Source organism: Zalophus californianus, chromosome 6 (assembly GCF_009762305.2).
Source record: "Zalophus californianus isolate mZalCal1 chromosome 6, mZalCal1.pri.v2, whole genome shotgun sequence".
NCBI lineage: Eukaryota > Metazoa > Chordata > Mammalia > Carnivora > Otariidae > Zalophus > Zalophus californianus.
The window spans coordinates 33,487,165-33,513,013 of record NC_045600.1 but is presented as its reverse complement, the minus strand read 5'-3'; the positions used below and the strand labels follow the sequence as shown (position 1 = coordinate 33,513,013).

The window sequence follows — 25,849 nt, the reverse complement described above, 5'->3', positions numbered from 1 at the left end:
AAGACCCCATCAAAAAGGAGAATTTCAGACCGATATCCCTGATGAATCTGAACTCCAAAATTCTCAACAAAATCCCAGCTAATAGGATCCAACAATACATTAGAAGGATCATCCACCACGACCAAGTGGGATTTATCCCCAGGATGCAAGGGTGGTTCAACATTTGCAAATCAGTGAATGTGATAGAACATATTAATAAGAGGAGAGAGAAGAACCATATGGTCCTCTCCATTGATGCAGAAAAAGCATTTGACAAAATACAGCATCCTTTCCTGATTAAAACTCTTCAGAGTATAGGGATAGAGGGAACATTCCTCAAGTTCATAAAATCCATCTATGAAAAACCCACAGCAAATATCATCCTCAATGGGGAGAAGCTGAGAGACTTTCCCTTGAGATCAGGAACACGACAAGGATGCCCACTCTCGCCACTGTTGTTCAACATAGTACTAGAAGTCCTAGCAACAGCAGTCAGACAACAAAAAGAAATAAAAGGTATTCACATTGGCAAAGAAGAAGTCAAACTCTCTCTCTTCGCAGATGACACGATGTGGAAAACCCAAAAGACTCTACCCCCAAATTACTAGAACTCATACAGCAATTCAGTAATGTGGCAGGATACAAAATCAATGCACAGAAATCAGTTGCTTTCTTATACACTAATAATGCAACTGTAGAAAGAAATATTAGAGAAACGATTCCATTTACAATAGCACCAAAAACCATAAGATACCTTGGAATAAACCTAACCAAAGAGGTAAAGGATCTATACTCTAGGAGCTACAGAACACTCATGAAAGAAATTGAAAAAGACACAAAAAGATGGAAAAACATTCCATGCTCCTGGATCAGAATAAACATTGTTCAAATGTCTGTGCTGCCCAGAGCAATCTATACCTTCAACGCCATCCCGATCAAAATTCCAATGACATTTTTCAAAGTTCTGGAACAAACAATCCTAAAATTTGTATAGAATCAGAAAAGACCCCTAATCTCCAAGGAAATGTTGAAAAAGAAAAACAAAGCTGGAGGCATCGTGTTGCCTGATTTCAAGCTCTATTACGAAGCCGTGATCACCAAGACAGCATGGTATTGGCACAAAAACAGACATATAGACCAATGGAACAGAAGAGAGAACCCAGATATGGACCCTCAACTCTATGGTCAAATAATCTTCGACAAAGCAGGAAAAAATATGCAATGGAAAAAAGACAGTCTCTTCAATAAATGGTGCTGGGAAAATCGGACAGCTATATACAGAAGAATGAAACTCGGTCATTCTCTAACACCCTACACAAAGATAAACTCAAAATGGATGAAAGACCTCATTGTGAGACAGGAATCCATCAAAATCCTAAAGGAGAACATAGGCAGTGACCTCTTTGACATCGGCCACAGCAACTTCTTTCAAGATACATCTCCAAAGGCAAGTGAAATGAAAGGGAAAATGAACTTTTGGGACTTCCTCAAGATAAAAAGCTTCTGCACAGCAAAGGAAACAGTCAACAAAACAAAGAGGCAACCCACAGAATGGGAGAAGATATTCGCAAATGACACTACAGATAAAGGGCTAGTATCGAAGATTATAAAGAACTTCTCAAACTCAACACCCAAAAAACAAATAATCAAGTCAAAAAATGGGCAGAAGATATGAAAAGATGCTTCTCTGAAGAAGACATACAAATGGCTAACAGACACATGAAAAAATGTTCATCATCATTAGCCATCAGGGAAATTCAAATCAAAACCACATTCAGATACCACCTTACACCATTTAGAATGGCAAAAATGGACAGGGCAAGAAACAACAAATGTTGGAGAGGTTGTGGAGAAAGGGGAACCCTCTTACACTGTTGGTGGGAATGCAAGTTGGTACAGCCACTTTGGAAAACAGTGTGGAGGTTCCTCAAAAATTTAAAAATAGAGCTACCCTATGACCCAGCAATTGCACTCCTGGGTATTTACCCCAAAGACACAGATGTAGTGAAAAGAAGGGCCATATGCGCCCCAATGTTCATAGCAGCAATGTCCGCAATAGCCAAACTGTGGAAAGAGCTGAGATGCCCTTCAACAGATGAATGGATAAGGAAGATATGGTCCATATATACACTGGAATATTACTCAGCCATCAGAAAGGATGAATACGCAACTTTTACATCAACATGGATGGGACTAGAGGAGATTATGCTAAGTGAAATAAGTCAAGCAGAAAAAGTCAATTATCATATGGTTTCACTTATTTGTGGAACATAAGGAATAGCACAGAGGACATCAGGAGAAGGAAGGGAAAAATGAAGGGGGAGGGAATCGGTGGGAGAGATGAACCATGAGAGACTATGGACTCTGAGAAACAAACAAGGTTTTAGAGGGGAGGGGAGGGGGGGATTGGTTAGCCCAGTGATGGGTATTATAAGGAGGGCACGTACTGCATGGAGCACTGGGTGTTATACGAAAACAATGGATCGTGGGTCACCACATCAAAAACTAATGATATATTGTATGGTTATTAACATAAGATAATAAAATTTAAAATAATAATAATAATAATACAGGTGAGGGGTGCCTGAGTGGCACAGTCAGTTAAGCAGCTGGCTCTTGATTTTGGCTCAGGTCATGGTCTCAGGGTCCTGGTATCAAGGTGTGTAGGGCTTGCACTCAGCGAGGAGCCTGCTTTGGGATTCCCTCTCTACCTCTGCCCCTCCCCCCCATCACTCACACACCTGCACATGTGTGCTTGCTCTCTCTCTCTCTCTCAAATAAATAAATAGATCTTTAATAATAATAATAACAATAATAATACAGGTTAATCAAAGTGGAATTCTAAAAAATATTTAAGTAATCTGGAGGAAGGGGAAAAAAAGAAGGAAAGGAAAAAATAAAACAAAAAAGAACAAACAAAATGTAAAATGGCAGATCTAAGCCCTAACGTATCAATAATTACATTAAATATAAGTCGTCTACCTAATGTGTAATACCCAAAACTGGAAACAGCAATAGAAAGACATGAACTGTTGCTACATGCAGCAACCTGGATGGATCTCAATGGTATTATGCTGAGTGAGGAAAAAAAAAATCTTAAAAGTTTACACATTATATGATTCCATTTATATAACATTCTTAAAGTGACAAAATTATAAAGATGGAAAATGTATTAGTGGTTCCCATAGGTTAGGGATGGAGAGGAGGGAGAATGTGACTATAAAGGGATAGCATGAGGGATATATCTTTGAGGTGATGAAACAGTCCTGTGTCTTGATTTGAGGTGGCAGGTTACAGAAATCTACATATGTGTTGAGGTGGAAAAAGAAGTATACATATACCTTATACCAATGTCAGTTTCCTGGTCTTAATATTATTCTATAGTTATATAAAATGTAACCATTGAGAAAACTGGGTGAAGGGTACTGAGACCTCTCTGTACTATTTGCATAACTTTCTGTGAATATATAATTACAGTTCTGAGTGAGCTGGTGTTAAAACAATTTTTCTTTATAGATTTATTTATTGGAGCACCTGGGTGGCTCAGTTGGTTAAGCGTCTGACTCTTGGTTTAGGTTCAGGTCATGATTGTGAGATTGAACCCCACATTGGGCTCCATGCCAGTGGGGAGTCGGCTTGGATTCTCTCTCTCCCTCTCCTTCCCCTCCCCCTGCTCATGCTTGCATGCTCTCGCTCTCTCGCTCTCTTGCTCTCTCTCTAAAATAAATAAATAAATCTTCAAAAAAATAATTCATCTTGTAGGGGAGGAAAAAAAATTTTTTTCCTCAAGCCTTTAATGTCTCAAGTTCTAAATTTTGTTACCCCTATAACAAAAGACAGATTAGCAAGAGAAAAGACATACACATTTATTTAATATAAGTTTTATGTGACATAAGAGCCTTCATAAGAAAATGAAGACCTGAAGAAATGTTAAACACCAGCCTTTTTATATTAGGTTTGATGAGTGGAAAGTCATGGAAAAAGATAATAGGATAAAGGGTATGAGGAAAGTATAGTAAACTGAGGGAAACAGCAAGGCTTGTTCATTCAGATTCCTCTGAGTCCCTTCATCTTCAGACATAAGAATGCTCCTTTCCTCCAGGCATAGGGAGGGCACCTCTCACATGAGGGTTTTATGACCTGCTTAAGGAGATCAGAAAGTCCTTCCTACACATGCCATTTCTCAAATTCGTTCAGCTTGAAACATCCAGTGTAACAGTTGCCATATTTTGGGGTAGCATGTCTTGGACCTCATCAGCCTCTTTTCATAGACACATTCCATATCATCATTCTCAGACTTAGATGAACACAAATTTTGCTATCTTGTAGCAAAACCAGGAAAGGAAATTGAGAAGATTAAAATTAAACTAGAATATTGTTCTAGTATAATTTCTTACATACTATTAAAGTCAAGACAGTTTTTAAACCAAGATTATCAAATCAGTCTAATTTGTACAAAAAGTCATCATAATAGAAATAGAATGTGGACTTTTTTCAAATACAATTTGTAAACCTCTGTATTTATAAACCAGATTCTTAAATTATGTTTGGAAGGTTCAAATGTTCTTTTTTCTTATAACCCAGTAACCAAGGCAATTAGTTTAACTCTCAATTAAAACTTTTTTCCCAGAGTTTAATCAAAAGCTATTTAGAGTAAGAACATGCTCCATTAGAGGTTATAATCTGACTTTTTGCCCCTCTCTTTGTGTTAGATCTGTTTATCTGGACTGTCTGAGTATTTTTTTTTTAATCTGTGTATTTCTAAGGTGTGTCCATAATGACTAGAATTGGTTTTTGATCAATTAGTGAATTGAGTTTTCTAGAAATGGGAGAAAGAAAAGTAGGAATGTATAAGGGAGCTGCTTGCAAGGGATATGGAAAGAGTTACTAACCACTATAAAAGTCTAATTATCCTCCCTTTGCAAAGAGAGAAAAGGTCTTAGATGCAGACAAACCCATTTCAAAACCTAAAAAAGGGAAAGTGAGTCATTAGAGCCAATTTTAGGACCTTTGGTAATTCAATCAAGACCATAGGATTAAATTCCTGAAGAACAGAAACAAAGAAGGATGTTTCTTAAAATAAACTAAGTGATTTCTTTTTTTTTTGGTTTTTTTTTATTATGTTATGTTAATCACCATACATTACATCATTAGTTTTTGATGTAGTGTTCCATGATTCATTGTTTGCATATAATGCCCAGTGCTCCATGCAGTACGTGCCCTCTTTTAATACCCATCACCAGGCTAACCCATCCCCCCCCTCTAGAACCCTCAGTTTGTTTCTCAGAGTCCATAGTGATTTCTCTTTTAGAAAGGAGACAGAGAACCTCCTCATGAGGGTTAAACAAAAAAATTTTAAATTTTTTATATTTTTATTTAAACTTTATTTTGAAGCTTGGCACAATAAAAATGCTAATCTGTGTTGAATATTCATAAATATATTCCCCTTTGTTCTCAACATGCTTTTAAGTGAATAGATGTGGTCATGTCATATGTACCCCAAAATGACCACTGGAATTCCAAATTGTTCTTGATGAATTTGTGCTATTTATTTATTTATTTTTAAGTAGGCCCCACGCCCAGTGTAGAGCCCAGCATGGGATTCAAACTCAAAACCGTGAGATTAAGATCTGATCCAGCCACCCAGGCACCCCAAGTTTATACTTTTTAGAAAGATAAATGCGAGAAAAATAAAACAAGCTAGAGTTATGCCAGGAGGTGGCACAAGTTTATTATTAGATGAACCCATGAATTCATTAGCTAAGGTCAGTCAAAAGGGAAAATATTGCTTATGTATTATGTCTAAAGTCCTTAGCACTAAGGTTGAATCCCTAACAGGTGACCCTAAAAATCAGCGGGAAGAGGTAGAGATGGCTTCCAAAGCCAGTTTTTCAAACATAAAGAAAAGTTCTTACAGACACACAACAATGTAGCCAAATAAACTACATCCTTTTTGCTGACAAATAGGATGATTAGTATCAAATCAATGCTTTATTTAGCACCTCTACAAGGAAAACAAAAATTTGTACAAATTGGATTAGATAACCAAAAAGTCCTTGGAACCTTATTCTTACAAAAAAAAAAATTGATATCAACTAGCTTTGGAAGCTCAACAAAAAAGGATTAGACTTTAAGCAAGTGCTGGACTTACCATCATAGACAAAGAATCTACAGAGCAACGAGGCTCAAGAGACCTTCATGAGGTGCAATGTAACCAATATGAGAACTGGTAGAAAGGGTTCTTGCCTAACTAAGTCTTAGGGGGACCTACATGACTATCAAAGTCTTAATACAACAACCATCAGGGAAACCTGTTGATCATATAAAGCAGTGTATATTAACATTTCTGAGCAAGGGAGAGTATCACTGTGGCACAGTCCTGGTAATGTCCCAAAAGGAGGAAATTACAGGACAGTTACAGGAGTTTGAGAACTGAAGTTGGTCATGAGAACTGGGGGTGGTTTTAAGGTAGAAGTTAGTAAGTAAGGTCTAGGCAGAGACTGATCAGATTTGTAAAATAGGTGAGTCGCTGAAACAGTCTTATCTTTGGAGCACTTGAGTTCATGTAGAGTTATCATGGTCTCAATTTGTCCTTGTTCTTGGAGCATATAAATCTAAACAAGTTTGTGTTAAAACAATTTGACTTAAGATAGTTGTTTGAGTTACATTTCATAGTTTGGTACAGTTTATCTGTTATGCAAATAATAGTACAGTTTTGCAAATTGATGTTTCTGTTTTATTTCTCAGAAGGAAAGACTTTGTAGGCAAGATAACCAATTATAAGGATTTGCAAACATTCAGACATACTGAATGTAAGGGGGGGCCTTGGTAAGAACGTGACTGAAAACATAGGGTCAAAGAGGAGATATATTAGGATGTTCTTAAGGATTGTAATCTTTGGGAAGATAGTGAACTACAAAGGGAAATAAAAAGAATCAAAGGTTTAATGTGTGAAAGCAGTGGCACCATTGATAAGAACAGAAACAAGAAATTGAAATTTAATATATGGTAGACAGGAAAGTAACAAGGTATGGAGATGATTGTTTATATGTTTTTTTACTTTGTATTTTTCTTTCTTTTGTATTTTAACTGTGACAAGTTTCAGGCATCATTCCAAAGATGACCAGAAATATAGGATACCAGAAAATAAGATTAAGTTTTAAAAGGAAATATTGTGAATTTATTCTATATTCGGACTTATACTCCCATCCAATTGTTTGTTTTCTTTGAAAATACTTAAAATGCACCGTAAATCCCACACCCTCATTTAACCAGGTATTATTTCATGATGTCAGTGTTACATATAAATAACTAGTTCTCCAATGATCTTTAACTGTTCTGTTATTTCTAGAACTGTTTGCAGCAAATAACAGAAAGGAATGTGAATGTCAAAGAAAACACCCTAATAAGAGGGACTCTTATTTAGTTGGTGGTCAGTACCCTTCTGTGAAAAAAAAAAAAAAAAAATATATATATATATATATATATATATATATAACCACACAGTTTTCTTTCTGAAGCAATTTGTCTAATTAATGGAGTTAAAGAGCTGTAAGCCTTTGCCTTTATAAAATTATAATGACTTCAATAACTGTGTGTTAATTAAGATCAGAAAATTAATCTATATTAGCACTGCAGTAGCAATTTTCTAAGCTCTGTCAGTCACATGGCATCTGATTAAGTTAAATTAATGCAGTATTTGAAGGGAAGACTCCCGGGTGACACTGAATAAGATGATCAGTTTTTCTCTACTATTTTAAGGGGACAGTTGGTTGCAAAGCTACTACTTTTCCAGTGTAAAGCCAAAGGTCCTGCCACATGGTATCACCACTGAGTCAGAAGGAAGATTGAACGGCTAGAGGTTATTGTTTGGGAGAACTGAGATATGAAGCCCTGAGTATTGGTCATATTAACAGCCTAAGTATCTAAAATGTGCAGGCTTGCCTTCAACCTCCTAAGATAATATTCCAGATTTCCTCACTTCCAAGATGTACTGTTTTTCATTTTATATTTCTGAAATCAAAGTCCATCTTGAAATTGATGTATAAATTAAAGTTGCATTTTGGTAAAGTCTGCATGTGTTAAGGACCCCTACTCTTAAGTATTTTATAACCTAATCTAAATCTGTATTCACACTATAGACTAATTCTATCTGTACTAGCATCTAGGAGTAAAATATGAGAACAAATGGGGTAAAATATGTGCTCTTTAGGAAGAGAATCATATTTATTATATATCTACCCATATTAACTGAGTGTTCATTACCTCAATCAATCCTGACAACTACTTTTCAAGATAGTTATTATTACTATATGTTATAATCGAGAACATTAGGCATAATGTGTTTGGGTAACTTGAATTTGAATCTTGTCTGAATCCCAAGCTCTTCCTACTATACCACACTGCCTCACTGGAACATCCTAACATAGAATAAGCTTCTAATAATTTTTTTCTTAGACATATAATGGTAGATATTAAATCTCTAAAGAGTGACTCAATTCAGAGTCATGGAATAATTGTGCATATGTCTAGTTAAGTATTATTTGTGTAAATTTGCTAATAAAGATACAAGACACCTGTCTCCCTCTCCTTCAAATAAGTTCAACTTCTTTGGTACTGTTGATCTCACTTCAGAAGAGATCAAAAAGCTTGAAACAAAATATTAACAGTCATTCTCTTCATACTTGAGAATATCATGTCACACAGTCTCTACCTCAGATGTTCTCAGTGAAAGACAAACTGGAAAATAATACTGGGAGGGATAAAGGAAGTTGTTTTATTTAGTTCATCCTGGTGAGCAACCACTGGGAAGGCCAATCTCTACAGAGCACTATTGTCAAACTGTAGCCAAAGCAGGTGTGATATTTGGCCTGCTGTTTAGTCACCATTTAAATTTCTGCATGCTTTGTAATTCTGGAAGAATGTTTTTTTTCAATCTCCTATACTCTCAATATTTATTCAGAGATCCTTTGGGCATGTATCTTCTATGTGCCAGATACTGTAGTAGATGTTAGATAAGGTAAACTCTGCTTACTAGATCTATTTCTTTTCCATCAACCATAGGCAACACCATCCTAAGAGAATAATTTGTGGTGTTTTTTTTTGGCTTTGTAGCTGCTAAATCCTGAAGATGACCTCTTACCAGGAAAGATTCGAGACAGCAATCGTTCAACCCTCTTAGCAACAATTCAGGAACATGGTTACCCCACAATCAACTTGGGAATTGTGGGAGACAAGTAAGTATTGGATTTTATTTGGAAGTTGTTATTGTACACATTTGAATTTTGGGAGTATTAACTAGGTGGGATTGTTGTTAAAAAGAAATTTAATACCATAATTTTCACTAATCTCATTCTTCAGAAGCCAAAGAATTATGAACATGTCTGTGCCTTTTTGGGATAGACATTGTCCTGGAGTGTCTATTACAACAGGAGAAATATTTTTGTTCTCCTATAGGTATGTTAAGTTTCCAAGGATTTTTTTTTATAGCATTGGCTTTATTCTAATGGAATTAATGGTGATGGTATTATTCCTATTCACACTTACTTGTTTCAAGAAAGGCAGGAAAGACATGAGTAAGAAGATAAAGAATGTTAAAATTTTCACTAACTGCTCCTTTGCAATTTAAGTACAATTGTTTTCTAGGACTTTCATATTGATTTTTTTGTATCTTATGTAACCCAAGTTTCTGTAGCCTTCACCCACTTGTAAGTACAAATGGAGGCACATTGCGTTGTTCTTATAGTGGTGAGCATAGCTGCCTTCCAAATGGAGGCACATTGACTAGAATTGCCCATCTCTAAGAGCATATTACCCTATATTCTAAATTAACTCAGCCCTTTGCTAAATTCCCCAAGGATTTATATGAACTTCCAACAGATTTTCACATGTGATCAAGAGCAAGTCTGCTCTTTCTGAGCATCCCACTACCATGTGACATTGCTACTCAGCCCTCTCTCACCAGGATTTCCAGTTCACAAGAGGCATGCCTGCTTTTAATAATACTCAAACATCAGCCTGGTGGAGACAGAGCTGGGAGACAAATCTGAGTGACAGATAGCATGATGTATCTGTCCCCCATAATTGCCCCTTTCCTTTATCACCACCTTGTAACTGAATAAAGCTCATTATGTCTGGATCCTTCTTCCCCAGGACAAGGTAGGAATTTCCCAGCAAATGTGCTTTTGAAGAGGCTCTGCCTTACCATTTCACAAGATATGCTCTGACACCTATACCCCAGCGTAAGCCCAACCTGGACACAGCATAATCCAAACCTTGGACACAGCATCCTACTAATAACATGAAAGGGAGTCACTTTTATGTCCTTTCACTTTTTAAAGTCCTCTTCTTTCCTCCTTGTTTTTTTCTTTCTCTGAGGATATTGGAATAGAAGCTGTTAGATATACTTTCAAATGTCATTCTTTTTAAAATCTTCACCATTTGTATTTACCCGGATACTTAGCTCTAGAGAAGCCCATAGCTAAGTAGCCAGCCAACTTAGAACCCATGCTCGTGAAGACAATGTCACAGGCTGCTTAGTATCACCCTGACCCAGGCTCCCTAGCCCTTGGAAGGAAGTAGAAAGAACCCACTGGAAAAAAAGGGGGGGGGCATTTATTTGAATTTGGGCCTGACCACCAATAACCTGTCCTTTCATATAAACCTAAAAGTTATCCGTAGATACACCTTTAAAGAGGACAAAAATTAACTTCCCAAAGGAGGTAAGAGGAACCCAAGAGTTCCAAAAGCACAGAGCAGATCCTGAAACTCTAGAGAACAACTTACCAGATCATTTAGGATTTGTTTCCCACCCACAACTGGCTCTGGTCCTGCCTTCAAGTGCGTTAATGAGCTCTAAGGAATATTATAAGGTAAAAGAAGCTTGTTGTTTGTTTGTTTTTCATTTTTACGTTAAGCTGTTCTGGACTATAATTCTGTCTACTTCTATTTTTGTACTTTTGTATAAAAAAAATGCTTGCTTGATATACTCTCTATGCTGCCAGTATACCATTGAAAGCCTCTTATGTTGATATGCTAATATTTACTTGTCTGTTGAGTTGCGGTAGACCTTTACTAATAATTAATATTGATATTACATATAACTCCAAAATGTACCTTGAAAACAGCATATAAAGAACAATAAAATGATAAGCAATATGTAGACAATTCTGAGAGTATGAAAATCTCTAGTGTATATTCTTTTCTCAGATGGAAATATCTTCCATAAAACTGAGAACAATTTTTTAAAAATACAACAATGCAAATCTAGACTTTCTCAGTGAGAGTGCTATATTGAAGAGGCCCAGAGTAAATGGTTGGAATGTGGAGATGGAATGCGGGGTGGAAAGAATTTATAACTGTTCTAATGGAAATCTATGTTGGAGTTTAGCAAAGGAAACAAGGTACATTTAATCTGCAGCCTGTTGATACTCTGTGAAGGTTGCCTCCCTTTTCATTCTTCTCCTTCCTATGTAGCCTTTTGCTAATGAAAGCAAATGTTATACAGAAGCCTCTCTGTGAAGCTTTCCAGGGAAACACGAGGGTCATGGGAGAAACTACACTTTGTGTAAAGCAGGGAGAGAAATAGCTCAAGAATGTCAGTAAGCCCAGAACCCCTGCTCAGCTATGACAGATAAGAATAGGGAGTAAGAGCTCTATTCTTGTATTTAAAGAAAGATTGGTGTCTGGTTTTTAAATTCGGTGATTCTACTTCTCAGCTCTTATTCTTATCACCAACATAATTTTAATGATAAATGTTAAAATTGAAGATTAAGACTCTGTAACTTATTTGGATTAAATTGAGCTAAATTTTGCCTTTGCTTATTCTACATTTCATTTAAAAAGAGAGTACTGTGGAGATTACGGGAAGGATGCTTCAAATACCTGAGAGTTAACAACTATATTTTAAAGCATTCACTTATAAATATTTTGTGTATATTAAAATATATTCTGTAAGATATAGTTTCTCACAGCACGTGGAACACAATACTCTTGGGGTTCCTAGTCGTTTGTTTGGGTTTTTTTTAAGACAAATTTTGAAACCCAGAGATGTTAAATGAACTTGCTCAGCATTATACAAGTTGGTGGCAGAGGTGAAAATGGAAGCTGTCTTGAAATTAACAATCTACAATTCTTTGCTATCATTGTGAAGACAAGATAATAACTATAAATATGTCAGAAGAGAATCATCACTATGCGCTAGAATGGTCAGAGTTTTATAAAGGTGCAATGTTAGTTAAAACATGAAGGATGAATAGAATTTGTATAGTTAGAAAAAGAGTGTATTAATCAAGTAGGAAACATGGAATGAACAAAAAATAGAGATATAGAAAATAAAGTAGAGAAGTAGAAATAAACAGCTACAGGTCAGGCCAGATTGGTCAGAACAAGAGGTTCAGGTAGAAGGATAATGGAGGTCAATTTGGTAGAAATTTAAGGCTTTGCAATCCATGCAGAACTACCCAACTCACTTAAATTTTAAACTTTTTTAAAAAGCAGAATTCACATAATAACCATTATTTTAGAATAATTTGAACAAGGTAAAACATGGGCTAAAGTTGGAGATAGGCTAGAAATAAGAACAATACAATTGGTTCATTAATTATTCAGTCAGGAAGTATGTGTTGTGTACCTATGAGAATCACCTGAAGATCTTATTTAAAATGCTGATTCTGATTTAGCAAATGTGGGGTGGGCCAAGATATTGCATTTCTAACAAACTTCCAAGGATACCAAGCTGCTGGTCCACAGATCACGAGAAATAACAAGGATTTTGTCAATTTAATCATGCCATCTACTATGGATTTTAAGACAAAGGCTATTGAAGATACAAAGCTGAAACATAGATCTTGCCTTTGAAATTACATGTACTAGAAATGTACTAGAAACTATAGACTAGTAATAAAAATGTTTTGGAAAGTTTCAGAGCTTAAACTCACATTTGGAAGTAGAATTTTTTTAAAAAAGAGACTAAATCAAAAGACATTGTAAAGGCTATTACATAGAACGGAAGAGTGTCAATGTTGATTTCTCTTCATCTGGATTACAAAGCCTTATCAAAATGATATGTGACTACAAACACAAATAAAATACCTACAAAACCCAGGTATTAGGTCTCTACCACAATTTTACATCCCTCTCTAGCAATACACCACTTCCATTTCTTCATGCTCCATTTACAGTCTATCCTTCCTTGGTTTTTGTAGCTCCTCTTCCTGTGCTCATTCCCTAAATTTCAGGGTCCCCATGGCTCACTCTTGGCTTTCTGTCCTTCTAATTTCTTATGCTAATGACTCCTAGATCTTATCTCTATCTTGAGCTCCATGCCTAGATCCACCTGCTTACTAGGTGCATTTTCTTTTAAGTTCAGTAGGCACTGCAAACTCAACCTGTCCAAAACTAACCATTCCCCCTCCTCTCTCACTGCCCCTCCCCACTGCCACCCTGTTCCGTTTCCTTTCATTCTTCTGTCTCAGCCACCAGCCAGTCACCCAAGCCAGAAGAAACCTGAACAAGAGTCATCACAGCTCCTCTCTTCCACTCGCTCTTATATTTAAGTCCTACAGACTTTCCCTCCTTGGTATTTCTTCTCTACATTCCCATCTCTTCATTCCTACCATCCTGGCTTAGTTCAGGGCTCCATTTATTTTTTGTCTAGACATACAAGACTAGCATCTTAACTGGTCTCCATGCCTTAAGTCTTGTTCCCCTCTAACTCACCCTCTATTCTGCTACCTTTCTAAGGTGCATATTCTATACCTGTGGCAGAATTGGGGTTTTATTATATATGGATAAGCAGACTGTAATAATTCAACAAAATTTTACAAACGGTTATGCTCTGTCAGGCATTGTACCAGTCTTTGGTACTACAGAGATAAGTAAGACAGTTATTACTAAGAACTACAAAAAAGTTTTCAATTCTGATCCACTTCTCTCTTTCCTCCCAGTCTCCAATCTCCAGTCTCCTTATGCAAACATGTCAGTCTTTACTGAGTACCCATTGTGTGTGTGTGTGTGTGTGTGTGTGTGTGTGTGTATAACACTATACTACATTCTTTCATGTATGTATCTTATTTAAGCTTCTTGAAACAACAGAGCCAGATAAGTATCTTTTATCCCCATTTTGGAGATAATAATGCTGAAGCTTAAAAAAATCAGCCTATTCAGGGTCATGCAGCTAGTAAAAGGCAGAGTAAAGAGTTCAACCCAGGCCCGTCTTAACTTCAGGGTCCTTTCTCCTTTTGCTCTACCATCCTACCCTTTTAACTGGAGTTAGCATCCACATTTCATTAATATTAAGGTTAATAAACTAAATAGGCTAGGTCCATTTGTAATGAATAAAACCCCTTAGTAAACAGTAGCTATGAACATTTCAAAAGCCAGAGAGGAAAATTTAGTTTAAACTGTGAATTACATATTGACAAGTGAATTATAAGGACTTGAGTTGCTGAATCCAAATCTTTAGGTGATATAGAAATGGGGAAAATGGCAGGAGGATTTATTATGGTCTTTCTTTTATAATCTCTTCCTTTACCTTTCTTCCCACAGCTGCTGGGGCTGCTTTTGCAGCATTTATTACTTTTGGGTAATTTGTTATACCAAGTTCATAGTATCTTCTATGGGGGTAGGGGGATGAAGGAGAGAGGAAAAGAGGGGAAGAGAGCATGCACACATATGAATGTATGACAATTTGGTAGTCAGGCCTATATTACTCAACTTAGATTCACAAATGGCCACCCTTATTCTTACCTTTTTCCTACTCACCATATAAAGCTCCTTTGTCACTACATTAAAAGAAGGGAAGGGAGAAAAAGCATTTTGAGAAGTGAAAGGGGGGAAGGCAGGAAGAACAAGAATAGTTTAGTGGTACCATGAATCTCCTTGTTCCCCAACCCTGAAGATATAGCCTATTTAGGAGACGTGTTTTATTAAGCCCAGATAACCCATACACTGGCTAAATGTGTTCTATTCACTTGGCTGTATCTTCTGATAATCTAATATTTAAAAATCCAATTGTGTTCAAGAGCATTCTACCTGACAAAGAATTGTTTGCATATTAATGTGAATGAGTTTAAACTAGACATCCAACATCTGTGTAAATCCTCTGCACTGAATGAACAGAAGCAAATCACTTAGAACCTGGAGTTCTTTAGGAGCGCTTGGTGGCTCAGTCAGTTAAGCGTCTGCCTTCGGCTCAGGTCATGATCTCAGGGTCCTGGGATCGAGTCCCGCATTGGGCTCCCTGCTCAGTGGAGAGTCTGCTTCTCCCTCTCCCTCTGTGCACTCTCTCTCGCAAGTAAATAAATAAAAATCCTAAAAAAAAAAAAAGAAGAAGAAGAAGAACTTGGAGTTCTTTGGCAGAGGGCAAATAACTAAGCAAGACCACATCAGAACCTTAGCATAGCAAGATACTGAAGGTCTAGCAAGAAGTACACTTGGTAGCAGAAAAAGACCAAAGAAAGGTAGGTGAGAAGATGTCATAAGCAAACACTTTACATTTCAGCATTCTTTCTTCAGTCTTCCATCTTGCTTCCATAATTCAGGCTAGTACTAAAGAGTGATTCAGCAATATACTAGTAACATTATGAGCTAAATTAAGGTTTGTTTGTTTACCCTAGAATCATACCCAACATCTATAGTACTTACAGATTTTTATTTAGAAATGTATTCTAAGTTCCAAACAACCAATTTTATATAAAGACTCTGGGAACATAATCTGTGAGTTACAAATCAGCTGTGCAGAAAAGACTTACCCTAAGTTGTCAGCTTTGTACTGACTGCATGGTATCTTTTAATACTGTTTACAGAGTTATAATTAGTAGTAAAACATTGGAAGATTTTAGATTGGGGATAACATGATCATCTTCTATTCCTGGTGCAGTTCTATTATGCACTTCTTGAGCCATTGTTCTAGATGTTCTAGTGTACATTTTTAATGTAACTTTTTAATCTCAGAACAAATAAATGTTCACTGAAGAAAATTTAGAGAATACAGGTTCACAAAAAAGCAAAGAAAAGAAATTAATACATACATTACATAATCCCATTACCCAGTATTACTCTTCTTCCATTCTTCAGTTCTATGTGTGTACAGTTTATATGTGTGTGAGTATAAAAAAACAAAGAAATCACAGTCTTATTTTAACTTTTCATTTTCACTCAGTGTATCATAAACATCCATCTCTATTATCACATAGTCCTCTGCAATATCATTTAAACGCTTATATGTCATTCTCAGTATAAAGTTTAATATTATTTGTTTATACAATCCCTTGTTGTCAGACATTAGGTTGTTCCTAACCTTTCTCGATTGTAAGTAAATGATGAACAGGTGTATAACTAAATCTTGGCATATACCCACAATTATTTGAGAGTGTCTTTAAATTTTTATTTTATCCATTTTATGACCATTTGTTGATTGTCTGACATATGCAAAGCTATGTTGATAGCAGAGGTAAAATGATAATAAAACAACTGCTGTCCTCAACTGCTGGTAGGCATGTAAAACAAGTTGCTTATGGCTGTTTCCTCAGCAATTAGAACAGTGTCGGTGCATGGTAGCTAGTCAGCAAATGCCAGGAAATAAGAGAAAAAGAGAAGAAACACTGAGTATGACCTGAATACAAAACTAGTCAAGTCTAGAGATTTCTAATTGGTACAAATTGGTGTGAGTTTATAGGGATAAACTCTTTCTAAGCTCCATGCTATTTCTACCTTGAATATGGGACAACAGATGTCCTAGTATTCTTTTCCCCGTGGCTGGTTAAATAACCTCTTAGCCTCCTTTTGTCTTCCTAGGCAGCAAGAGCTACTACTATTTCCCTACTACGAAGAAGAGTCTAAAACAAATGAAGAGGTTTGGATAGGTAAATGAGTAGAGTGTATTATATGTTCCAGCCAAGATAATTGTGGCCAGACTTGGTTGAGATAGTCATCATTTGGGCACATACTTTCTTCTCTGTTTTTCCTTTTTTTTTTTCTTTACCTCACTTTCCTGATAAAATTTCTTAGAGAAATTGCTACTTCTGTGGCTTAATCAGGGTAGAAGGGGGAGCGGAGCAAGATGGCAGAGGAGTAGGAGACCTGGATTTCATCTGGTCTCAGGAATTCAGCTGAATAGGGATCAAACCATTCAGAACACCTATGAACTCAACAGGAGATCGAAGAAAAGAATAGCAAAAACTCTCTGAACAGAAAAGCAACCACTTTCTGGAAGGTAGGACGTGCAGAGAAGTGAATCCGAGGCGATATTTGGGAGGATAGACGGCGGAGGTGGGGGCCTCCGTCGGCCTCTTCTGGCAAGTGATAGAGCAGCAGAGCACAAAATCGGAACTTTTAGAAGTCGGCTCCGCTGAGGGATGTCGCTCCAGTGGCTAAGCGGGGGGGGGGGGGGGGGGGGGGGGGGGGGGGGTAATCTCGCGGGACAGTGTGGTCTCAGGACCCTCAGGGTCACAGAAAGACCAGGGGTGCCTGAGTGTGGCAGAGCTCCACGGTATCAGAGCGGGGAAGCCGGCTGCAGAGAGGGAGCCGAGGAGTGGGCTCTCAGCTCAGGGTTGCCATAAACCGTGATCCGCCGCACAGTCGGGACACTGCTCTTCCAGCGGAGACCCAACAAACGGCAGATCCAGCAAGACTACCCTTCCTCCCCCAGGAGGAGCGGCACAGGAGCGCACCCAGGGATCTGCTGGGTTTGGAGACTCCACACGGGGTCCTGCGCCAGAGGTAGAAACACTCGGTCACAGGCTGGGTGAGCACGGAGTGCGGCGGAGTCCAGGGAGACGGGAGTGATTGACTGCTTTTCTCTGGGGGCACACTGAGGAGTGGGGCCCCGAGTTCTCAGTTTCTCTGGGGCAGAGATTGGGAGGCCGCCATTTTCACTGTCATCTTCCAAAGCGGAATGGAAACCTTGCAGGGAACAAAAGCTCCCGAGAGCAAACCCAAGCGGATTACTTAGCCAAGGCCTGGCAAGGGCGGGGCAATTCCACCTCCGGCAAAGACATTTGGGAACCAGGGCAATAGGCCCCTCCCCTAGAAGATCAGCAAGAACCGCCAGCCAAGACCAAGTTTACCGATCAATGAGAACAGCAGAACTCCAGCGCTAGGGGAATACTGCACATAGAATTCATGGCTTTATTACCATGATTCTTTAGTCTTTCAAAGTTAATTTTTTTAAAACTGTCTTTTTTTTTTTGAATTTTTCTTTTTCCCTTTTTCAACCAACATCTTATCAATCCCTTTTTTTAAAAAACATTTTTATTTTTCATTTTTAGAGTCATAGTCTATCCCTTCATAGTAGTTACCCTTATTTTTGGCATATATATATATATAAGTTGTTCTCCCTTTAAAATTTTGAGATACAGTTTCTTCTAACAGATCAAAATATACCCTAAATCTCCAGTGTATGGTTTTGTTCTAGTCTCCTGCCTAATCACATTGTCTCCCTTTTTTTTTCTTTTTTTAAATCCTCTTCTTTCTTTTTTCAAACAACTTATCAATTCCTTTTATAAAATCTTTTATAATTTTCATCTTTACAGTCATATTCCATCCCTTCATCGTATTAACCCTTATTTTTGTACATATATGTTTTTCTTTCTTTAAAATTTTGGGAGGCACTTTCTTCTAAAAGACCAAAATACACCCAAAATCTAGTGTGTGGCACTGATCTGTGCACCAGCTTGATCATATCTGATCATATTCTGTTTTTTTTGTTTTGTTCTGTTTTTGTTTGTTTTTATCTTTTTCTTTTTCTTTTTTCTTTTTTTCCCTTTCTTTTACCCTGGTTTCAGGTCTTTTCTGATTTGTTTAGATTATATTTTCAGGGGACGTTGGTACCCTGTTAGCATTTTGTTCTCTCATTCATCTATTCTCCTCTGGACAAAATGACAAGATGGAAAATATAACCTCAACAAAAAGAACAAGAGGCAGTACCGACTGCCAGGAACCTACTCAATACGGACATTAGTACGATGTCAGAACTAGAGTTCAGAATGATGATTTTAAAGATACTAGCTGGGCTTGAAAAAAGCATGGAAGTTATTAGAGAAACCCTTTCTGGAGAAATGAACTAAAATCTAACCAAGTCGAAATCAAAAAGGCTATTAATAAGGTGCAATCAAAAATGGGGGCACTAACTGCTAGGATAAATGAGGCAGAAGAGAGAATTAGTGATATAGAAAACCAAATGATGGAAAATAAAGAAGCTGAGAAAAAGAGAGATAAACAACTACTGGATCACGAGGGCAGGATTCGAGAGATAAGCGATACCATAAAGTGAAACAACATTAGAATAATTGGAATCCCAGAAGACGAAGAAAGGGGGCAGAAGGTATATTGGAGCAAATTATAGCAGAGAACTTCCCTAATTTGGGGAAGGAAACAGGCATCGAAATCCAGGAGGCACAGAGAACTCCCCCTCAAAATCAATAAAAATAGGTCAACACCCCAACATCTAATAGTAAAACTTACGAGTCTCAGAGACAAAGAGAAAATCCTGAAAGCAGCTCGGGAGAAGAGATCTGTAACCTACAATGGTAGAAACATTAGATTGGTAACAGACCTATCCACAGAGACCTGGCAGGCCACAAAGGACTGGCATGATATATTCAGAGCACTAAATGAGAAAAATATGCAGCCCAGAATACTATATCCAGCTAGGCTGTCACTGAAAATAGAAGGAGAGATAAAAAGCTTCCAGGAAAAACAAAAACTAAAGGAATTTGCAAACACGAAACCAGCCCTAAAAGAAATATAGAAAGGGGTCCTCTAAGCAAAGAGAGAACCTAAAAGCAACATAGACCAGAAAGGAACACAGACAATATACAGTAACAGTCACCTTACAGGCAATACAATGGCACTAAATTCATATCTTTCAATAGTTACCCTGAATGTAAATGGGCTAAATGCCCCAATCAAAGACACAGGGTATCAGACTGGATAAAAAAAACAAGATCCAGCAATATGTTGTCTGCAAGAGACTCATTTTAGACCCAAAGACACTCCCAGATTGAAAGTGAAGGGGTAGAAAACCATTTACCATGCTAATGGACACCAAAAGAAAGCTGGGGTGGCAATCCTTATTTCAGACAAATTAGATTTTAAACCAAAGACTGTAATAAGAGATGAGGAAGGACACTATATCCTACTTCAAGGGTCTATCCAACAAGAAGATCTAACAGTTTTAAATATCTATGCCCCGAACATGGGAGCAGCCAATTATATAAGGCAATTAATAACAAAAGCAAAGCAACGACATCAACAACAATACAATAATAGTGGGGGAGTTTAACACCCCCCTGACTGAAATGGACAGATCATCTAAGCAAAAAATCAACAAGGAAATAGACTTTAAATGACACACTGGACCAAATGGACTTCACAGATATATTCAGAACATGCCATCCTAAAACAACAGAATACAGATTCTTCTCTAGTGCCCATGGAACAGTCTCCAGAATAGATCACATCCTAGGTCACAAATCAGGTCTCAACAGGTATCAAAATATTGGCATCGTTCCCTGCATATTTTCAGACCACAATGCTTTGAAACTAGAACTCAATCATGAGGAAAGTCGGAAAGAACTCAAATACATGGAGGCTAAAGAGCATCCTACTAAAGAATGAATGGGTCAACCAGGAAATTAAAAAAGAATTTAAAAAATTCATGGAAACCAATGAAAATGAAAACACAACTGTTCAAAATCTTTGGGATACAGCAAAGGCAGTCCTAAGAGGAAAGTATATAGCACTACAAGCCTTTCTCAAGAAACAAGAAAGGTCTCAAATACACAACCTAACCCTACACCTAAAGGAGCCGGAGAGAGAACAGCAAATAAAACCTAAACCCAGCAGGAGAAGAGATATAATAAAGATCAGAGCAGAAATCAATGAAATAGAAACTAAAAGAACAGAAGAACAGATCAATGAAACTAGGAACTGTTTCTTATTGATAAACCTCTGGCCAGACTTATCAAAAAGAAAAGAGAAATGACCCAAATCAACAAAATCATTAATGAAAGAGGAGAGCTCACAACCAACACCAAAGAAATACAAACAACAATAACATATTATGAGCAACTCTATGCCAGCAAATTAGATAACCTGGAAGAAATGGATGCATTCCTAGAGATGTATCAACTACCAAAACTGAACCAGGAAGAAATAGAAAACCTAAACAGACCTATAACCACTAAGGAAATTGAAGCAGTCATCAAAAATCTCCCAACAAACAAAAGTCCAGGGCCAGATGGCTTCCCAGGGGAATTCTACCAAACATTTAGAGAAGATTTAATACCTATTCTTCTGAAACTGTTCCAAAAAATAGAAGTGGAAGGAAAACTTCCAAACTCGTTTTATGAGACCACCATTACCTTGATCTCCAAAGCAGACAAAGACCCCATCAAAAAGAATTACAGACCAATATCCTTGATGAACACGGATGCAAAAATTCTCAACAAAATACTAGCCAATAGGATCCAACAGTACATTAAAAGGATTATTCCCCACGACCAAGTGGGATTTATTCCTGGGCTGCAGGGTTGGTTCAACATCCACAAATCAATCAGTGTGATACAATACATTAATAAAAGAAAGAACAAGAACCATATGATCCTCTTAGTAGATGCAGAAAAAGCATTTGACAAAGTATAGCATCCTTTCTTGATCAAAACTCTTCAGAGTATGGGCATAGAGGTTACATACCTCAATATCATAAAAGCCATCTATGAAAAACCCACAGCGAATATCATTCTCAATGGGGAAAAACAGAGCTTTCCCCCTAAGGTCAGCAACACTGGTTGTTATATGCAAACAATGAATCACTACATCATATGCAAACAATGGAACACTACATCAAGAACTAATGATATAATGTATGGTGATTAACATAACATAATTTTAAAAAAACAGGGTGGGAAAAAGACTTATTTATATTAAGTTAGGGCTGTTTTCTTTCCCACCAGCCTATAAGCTCCACAAAGGCTAGGACATAAAGGTGTGTCTTGGTGACCCTATTGCATAGTACTTAGTAGAGTATATCTCCTAGATTTAGATAGCCCTGCCATCTTTTTCTATACCACCCTCTTTCCATGGAACCTAGAAACTGCAACTGTCCAGAAGAGCTTACAGGGTCCCTTCACAGTGAGTCCAAAAACTTTAGCCATAGGAATAGACCAGAAAGTATGGCACTGACAAGAGAATTGCATTAGTAACTGAGACACATCCCCAAAAGGGGTACAACATAAAGCTTTATGGCTGAGATAATTCATTTTATATTTCTGAAGAAAAAGAAATATAAAGTGGGAGGAGAGGGAGTAGCATTCCAAATGGATTTATGAAGCCTCTAATTTAAAAAGCTGGGGAACTGCTCCCTCAGGCTTAAGTAGATGATGTTATACATTTACCTCTTAAATATAATAAGCAGTAATCATGATCCAAATACACAGAATCCACTTGGGGAAGATTTCTTGAAGTTCAGCATTAATTGAATTTATATCATGTCTATAACTGATTTTAACTATTGAGCTGTTTATATTTTTACATCAGCTTTAAAACAGCGTGGTAGGGCGCCTGGGTGGCTCAGTCGTTAAGCGTCTGCCTTCGGCTCAGGTCATGATGCCAGGGTCCTGGGATCAAGTCCCACATTGGGCTCCCTGCTCAGCGGGAAGCCCGCTTCTCCCTCTCCCACTCCCCCTGCTTGTGTTCCTGCTCTCGCTGTCTCTCTCTGTCAAATAAAATAAATAAAATCTTTAAAACAGCGTGGTAATGTAGCTTCCAACTGCTGACTTAGGCTTTGCAAGGCCTGAAGGGCTGAGAAATTCCCATAATTAAGAAAAGAGTTCCCCCTTCTGGAAAATTGCCATCACAGAAGCCTGCTCCACTCATATCTGCTGGGCTTGCTTGGCTCTGTCACAGACTGGTGTTTGGGATTTGAATTGCCTGCTCCTGTTGTTGCCAATTTGTGAAGCTGCCTCTTTACATTAAAGCATGAAACAGAAAGGGAACAAGCACTGAGATAGCAAACTGGATTCTTATAAAACTGGCGTATTTAGAAGGGGTTATCAAGGTAGACTTCACACTACAGTGATTATTTGGGCAAAGCCCAGTGCTTCATGTCTTCCAATTTGTGAAACAAACATATCCTAATATCTTAGTGTTTACCTACTGTTCTAAAAGTAGAAATTTCTATCAGGGAGAATTTAGATCCAAATTTAATTAATTCTTGTTATCTTTATAAACTGCCTTTCTTCTCTTATGAAATGAACACCTTTTCTGCTCAATATGTAAAGTTTTAATTTTTGAGTCAACATAATAGATTTATTTTCTGATAGATTTCTAAATAAATTTATTTATTAAGAGAGGTATCTCATTTTCTACTGACGAACCAAAAATATTCTTTCTATTTACCAAATGTGTTTAACAATAAGAGATTCTTCCCACTCTTGGGGTCGGACTTTTTTGGTGGCTACTACAGTTTCCTTTCTTAAGCCTTAAGAGTTGCTGTTACAGTTGATGTTACTGATTCTTCTAAAAATGATCTCCAGGTATTACTGTACTTTTAGAAATTGTTTTCTTACTTAGAAAGTAATATCTTCCAGAAAACCTTTCCTGATTACCCATGCCAATTCTGATCATTCTGTCCCACTCAGCATTTATACCATTTTACTTTATATGTATTTTCATTTTAATTAATGTATTTGAATTCAGTGATATTAATTTCATTGCTTATTTCATTCATTTTCCTAAATTTTTATCTTGTGTTCTGTATTAGCTTGTAAACTTAAAGGCAGGGACCATGTTTTCTTCTGTCTTTACATGACTTTATAGTGCCTAAACACCCAGTGGGACTGAAGAAGGACTAAATGATGGCTACATGTAGTATGAAGTTTAATCAATACATGAAGTTGATACCCAGAAAATACTTGTAGCTGAGGAATTTACCCTGGGCCTCTGAGGAAATCGTATATGATTAGTATACTTCCAGAACTGGGGTTTTGGGGGGTTTTGTTGTGTTGTTGTTGTTATCTTGCTATGATCAGCTGGCATTATTCCTTAATCTCCAAATCCTAGAATTTTTCTCACTTTCCCACTGTCATCTTCACTCATCTTAAAATGATACAGCTACAGTTGGTGTAACAGATGAAATAGGAAACTAATTAACAGCTGTTGTCCATCTGCGTGTTTATATTAAATATTTTAAAATAAAACTGCATTTACATTCTGAATGCTGTCTCTGAAATCCATAAAATCTAAACTTGGGTAAAGACTCTGTCTTCGTTTTGAATTTTATAGTAGACTTCATGATAAAGCAAAAAAAAAAAAATGTCAAAGTCAGGATTATAGTAAGTTAAGGCAGACGCAAATTTTAAAAAGCAAAAATCTGAACTGAAAGTGGGCTCTCAAAGCCCTCTGAAATCTGAAAAGATGTTAGTCAAAAGATATCATACCTTCTAGACATATTCTTCTTTCACAGAAATTGAAGTACATAAAGTATTAAGAAAGCTACATGCATTCTCTGAGATTTATTTTGAGATTTGCTTTACCTTTCCCTTTTATCTACTTTCTGTTAAGTTTAAGCTTCTTTGATATTCATTTAAGTTAGAATTAAGTTAGAATTCCAGGGAGAGTACAGTTATTATTATTGGTAGCCATTTCCCAAGCTGAAAGTGAATGTCATAACTTTGGGGGAAAAAATGCCTTTTTTTTTTTAATTCAAGTCAAATAGTCAAATGCTCCTGATGTTCAGAAAGTGAGAGAAAGAAAAGTATGATCTGCAAGATGAGTACTGTATTTCAGTGCTCTAGTCAGTTTCTCCCTCTGTGCTTCAGTCTATATGTGAAAAGAAAATATTAATTTCAGTTATTTCCATAGAATCACAGTATCTTAGAATTGAAAGGAATTTCCAATGTTAGCCAGTCCAGTCTCTTTTACCCAATGGAGATATTAGAGAAATGTCTAACAGCTAGCCATCAGGTTTTTGTTTGATGCTTTTAGTGAGAAACATCTTAACTTGCATTATGAGGCACTCATTCTATTGTTGAATGGCTGTTGTGCCGAGGATGTTTTTGCAATACACTGAGCCAAAGTCTTTATCTCTGTTTCTTCCATCCATTACCCTTAATTCTGCCCTCTGGAGCAACACCAAATAAATTTACTCCCTCTTTTACATGACAGCCTTTCAAAGATAGTGCTATTTATGATTATATAAATGCTAAGTAGTATCTTCTCTTCTAACTGCAGACAATATTATTATATTATATTATACTTGTAATAGTTGTACATTCTTCATTCCCAAAGCTACTGTAGAGAGATTGAGTTGAGGCCAGGGTTAATTCAGTTGATTTGTTGAGTGCCTACAATGTGCAGGGATTTGGCAGGGCAATCAAGAAGCCTAGAAAAAATGAGACCTTGTCTTGTGAGACAACCCTACATTATTGTATCAATTTTATAAATTTGCCTTTTCTCACAATTTGTTGCCTCTCTTTATCCTTTTTAGTTCTTTTAAATTAAATTCCACTTTGACATTAATATGCCACTCCTGCTTTTTCACTTATTTACACTGGGCTGGTGTCTTTGTGCCCTATCAGCTTTTTTTTCAGTCTTTCATCTTTTAGTGTATCCGTTGTGAATAACATTCAAATGGGATTTGAGCTTTAAAAAAAAAAAAAAGGCTTGATTTTGCACCAGCCTTGAGTTACTGTAACCATGATCCTGGCATAAAATTTATTTTGATTTACCATGAAGTTTGCCATAAATGATTCCCTTGGGAATGCCTAGGTGGCTCAGTTGTTAAACAGCTGCCTTCGGCTCAGGTCATGATCCCAGAGTCCTGGGATCGAGCCCCACATTGGGCTCCCTCATCAGCAAGAAGCCTGCT

At 37.2% G+C, this 25,849-nt stretch overlaps 1 protein-coding gene across 11 annotated transcripts in view; it reads left to right on the top strand.

Moving 5' to 3' along the window:
• The window catches only part of GPHN (gephyrin), a 624,840-nt gene that overhangs the window by 558,164 nt on the left and 40,827 nt on the right, over nucleotides 1–25,849 (top strand). For all 11 annotated transcript variants that reach the window (XM_027571275.2, XM_035728121.1, XM_027571272.2 and 8 more), the window contains one exon: nucleotides 9,094–9,215. In XM_027571275.2, coding sequence (XP_027427076.1) covers nucleotides 9,094–9,215 — 122 coding nt within the window. The remainder of the gene's footprint in view (nucleotides 1–9,093; nucleotides 9,216–25,849) is intronic.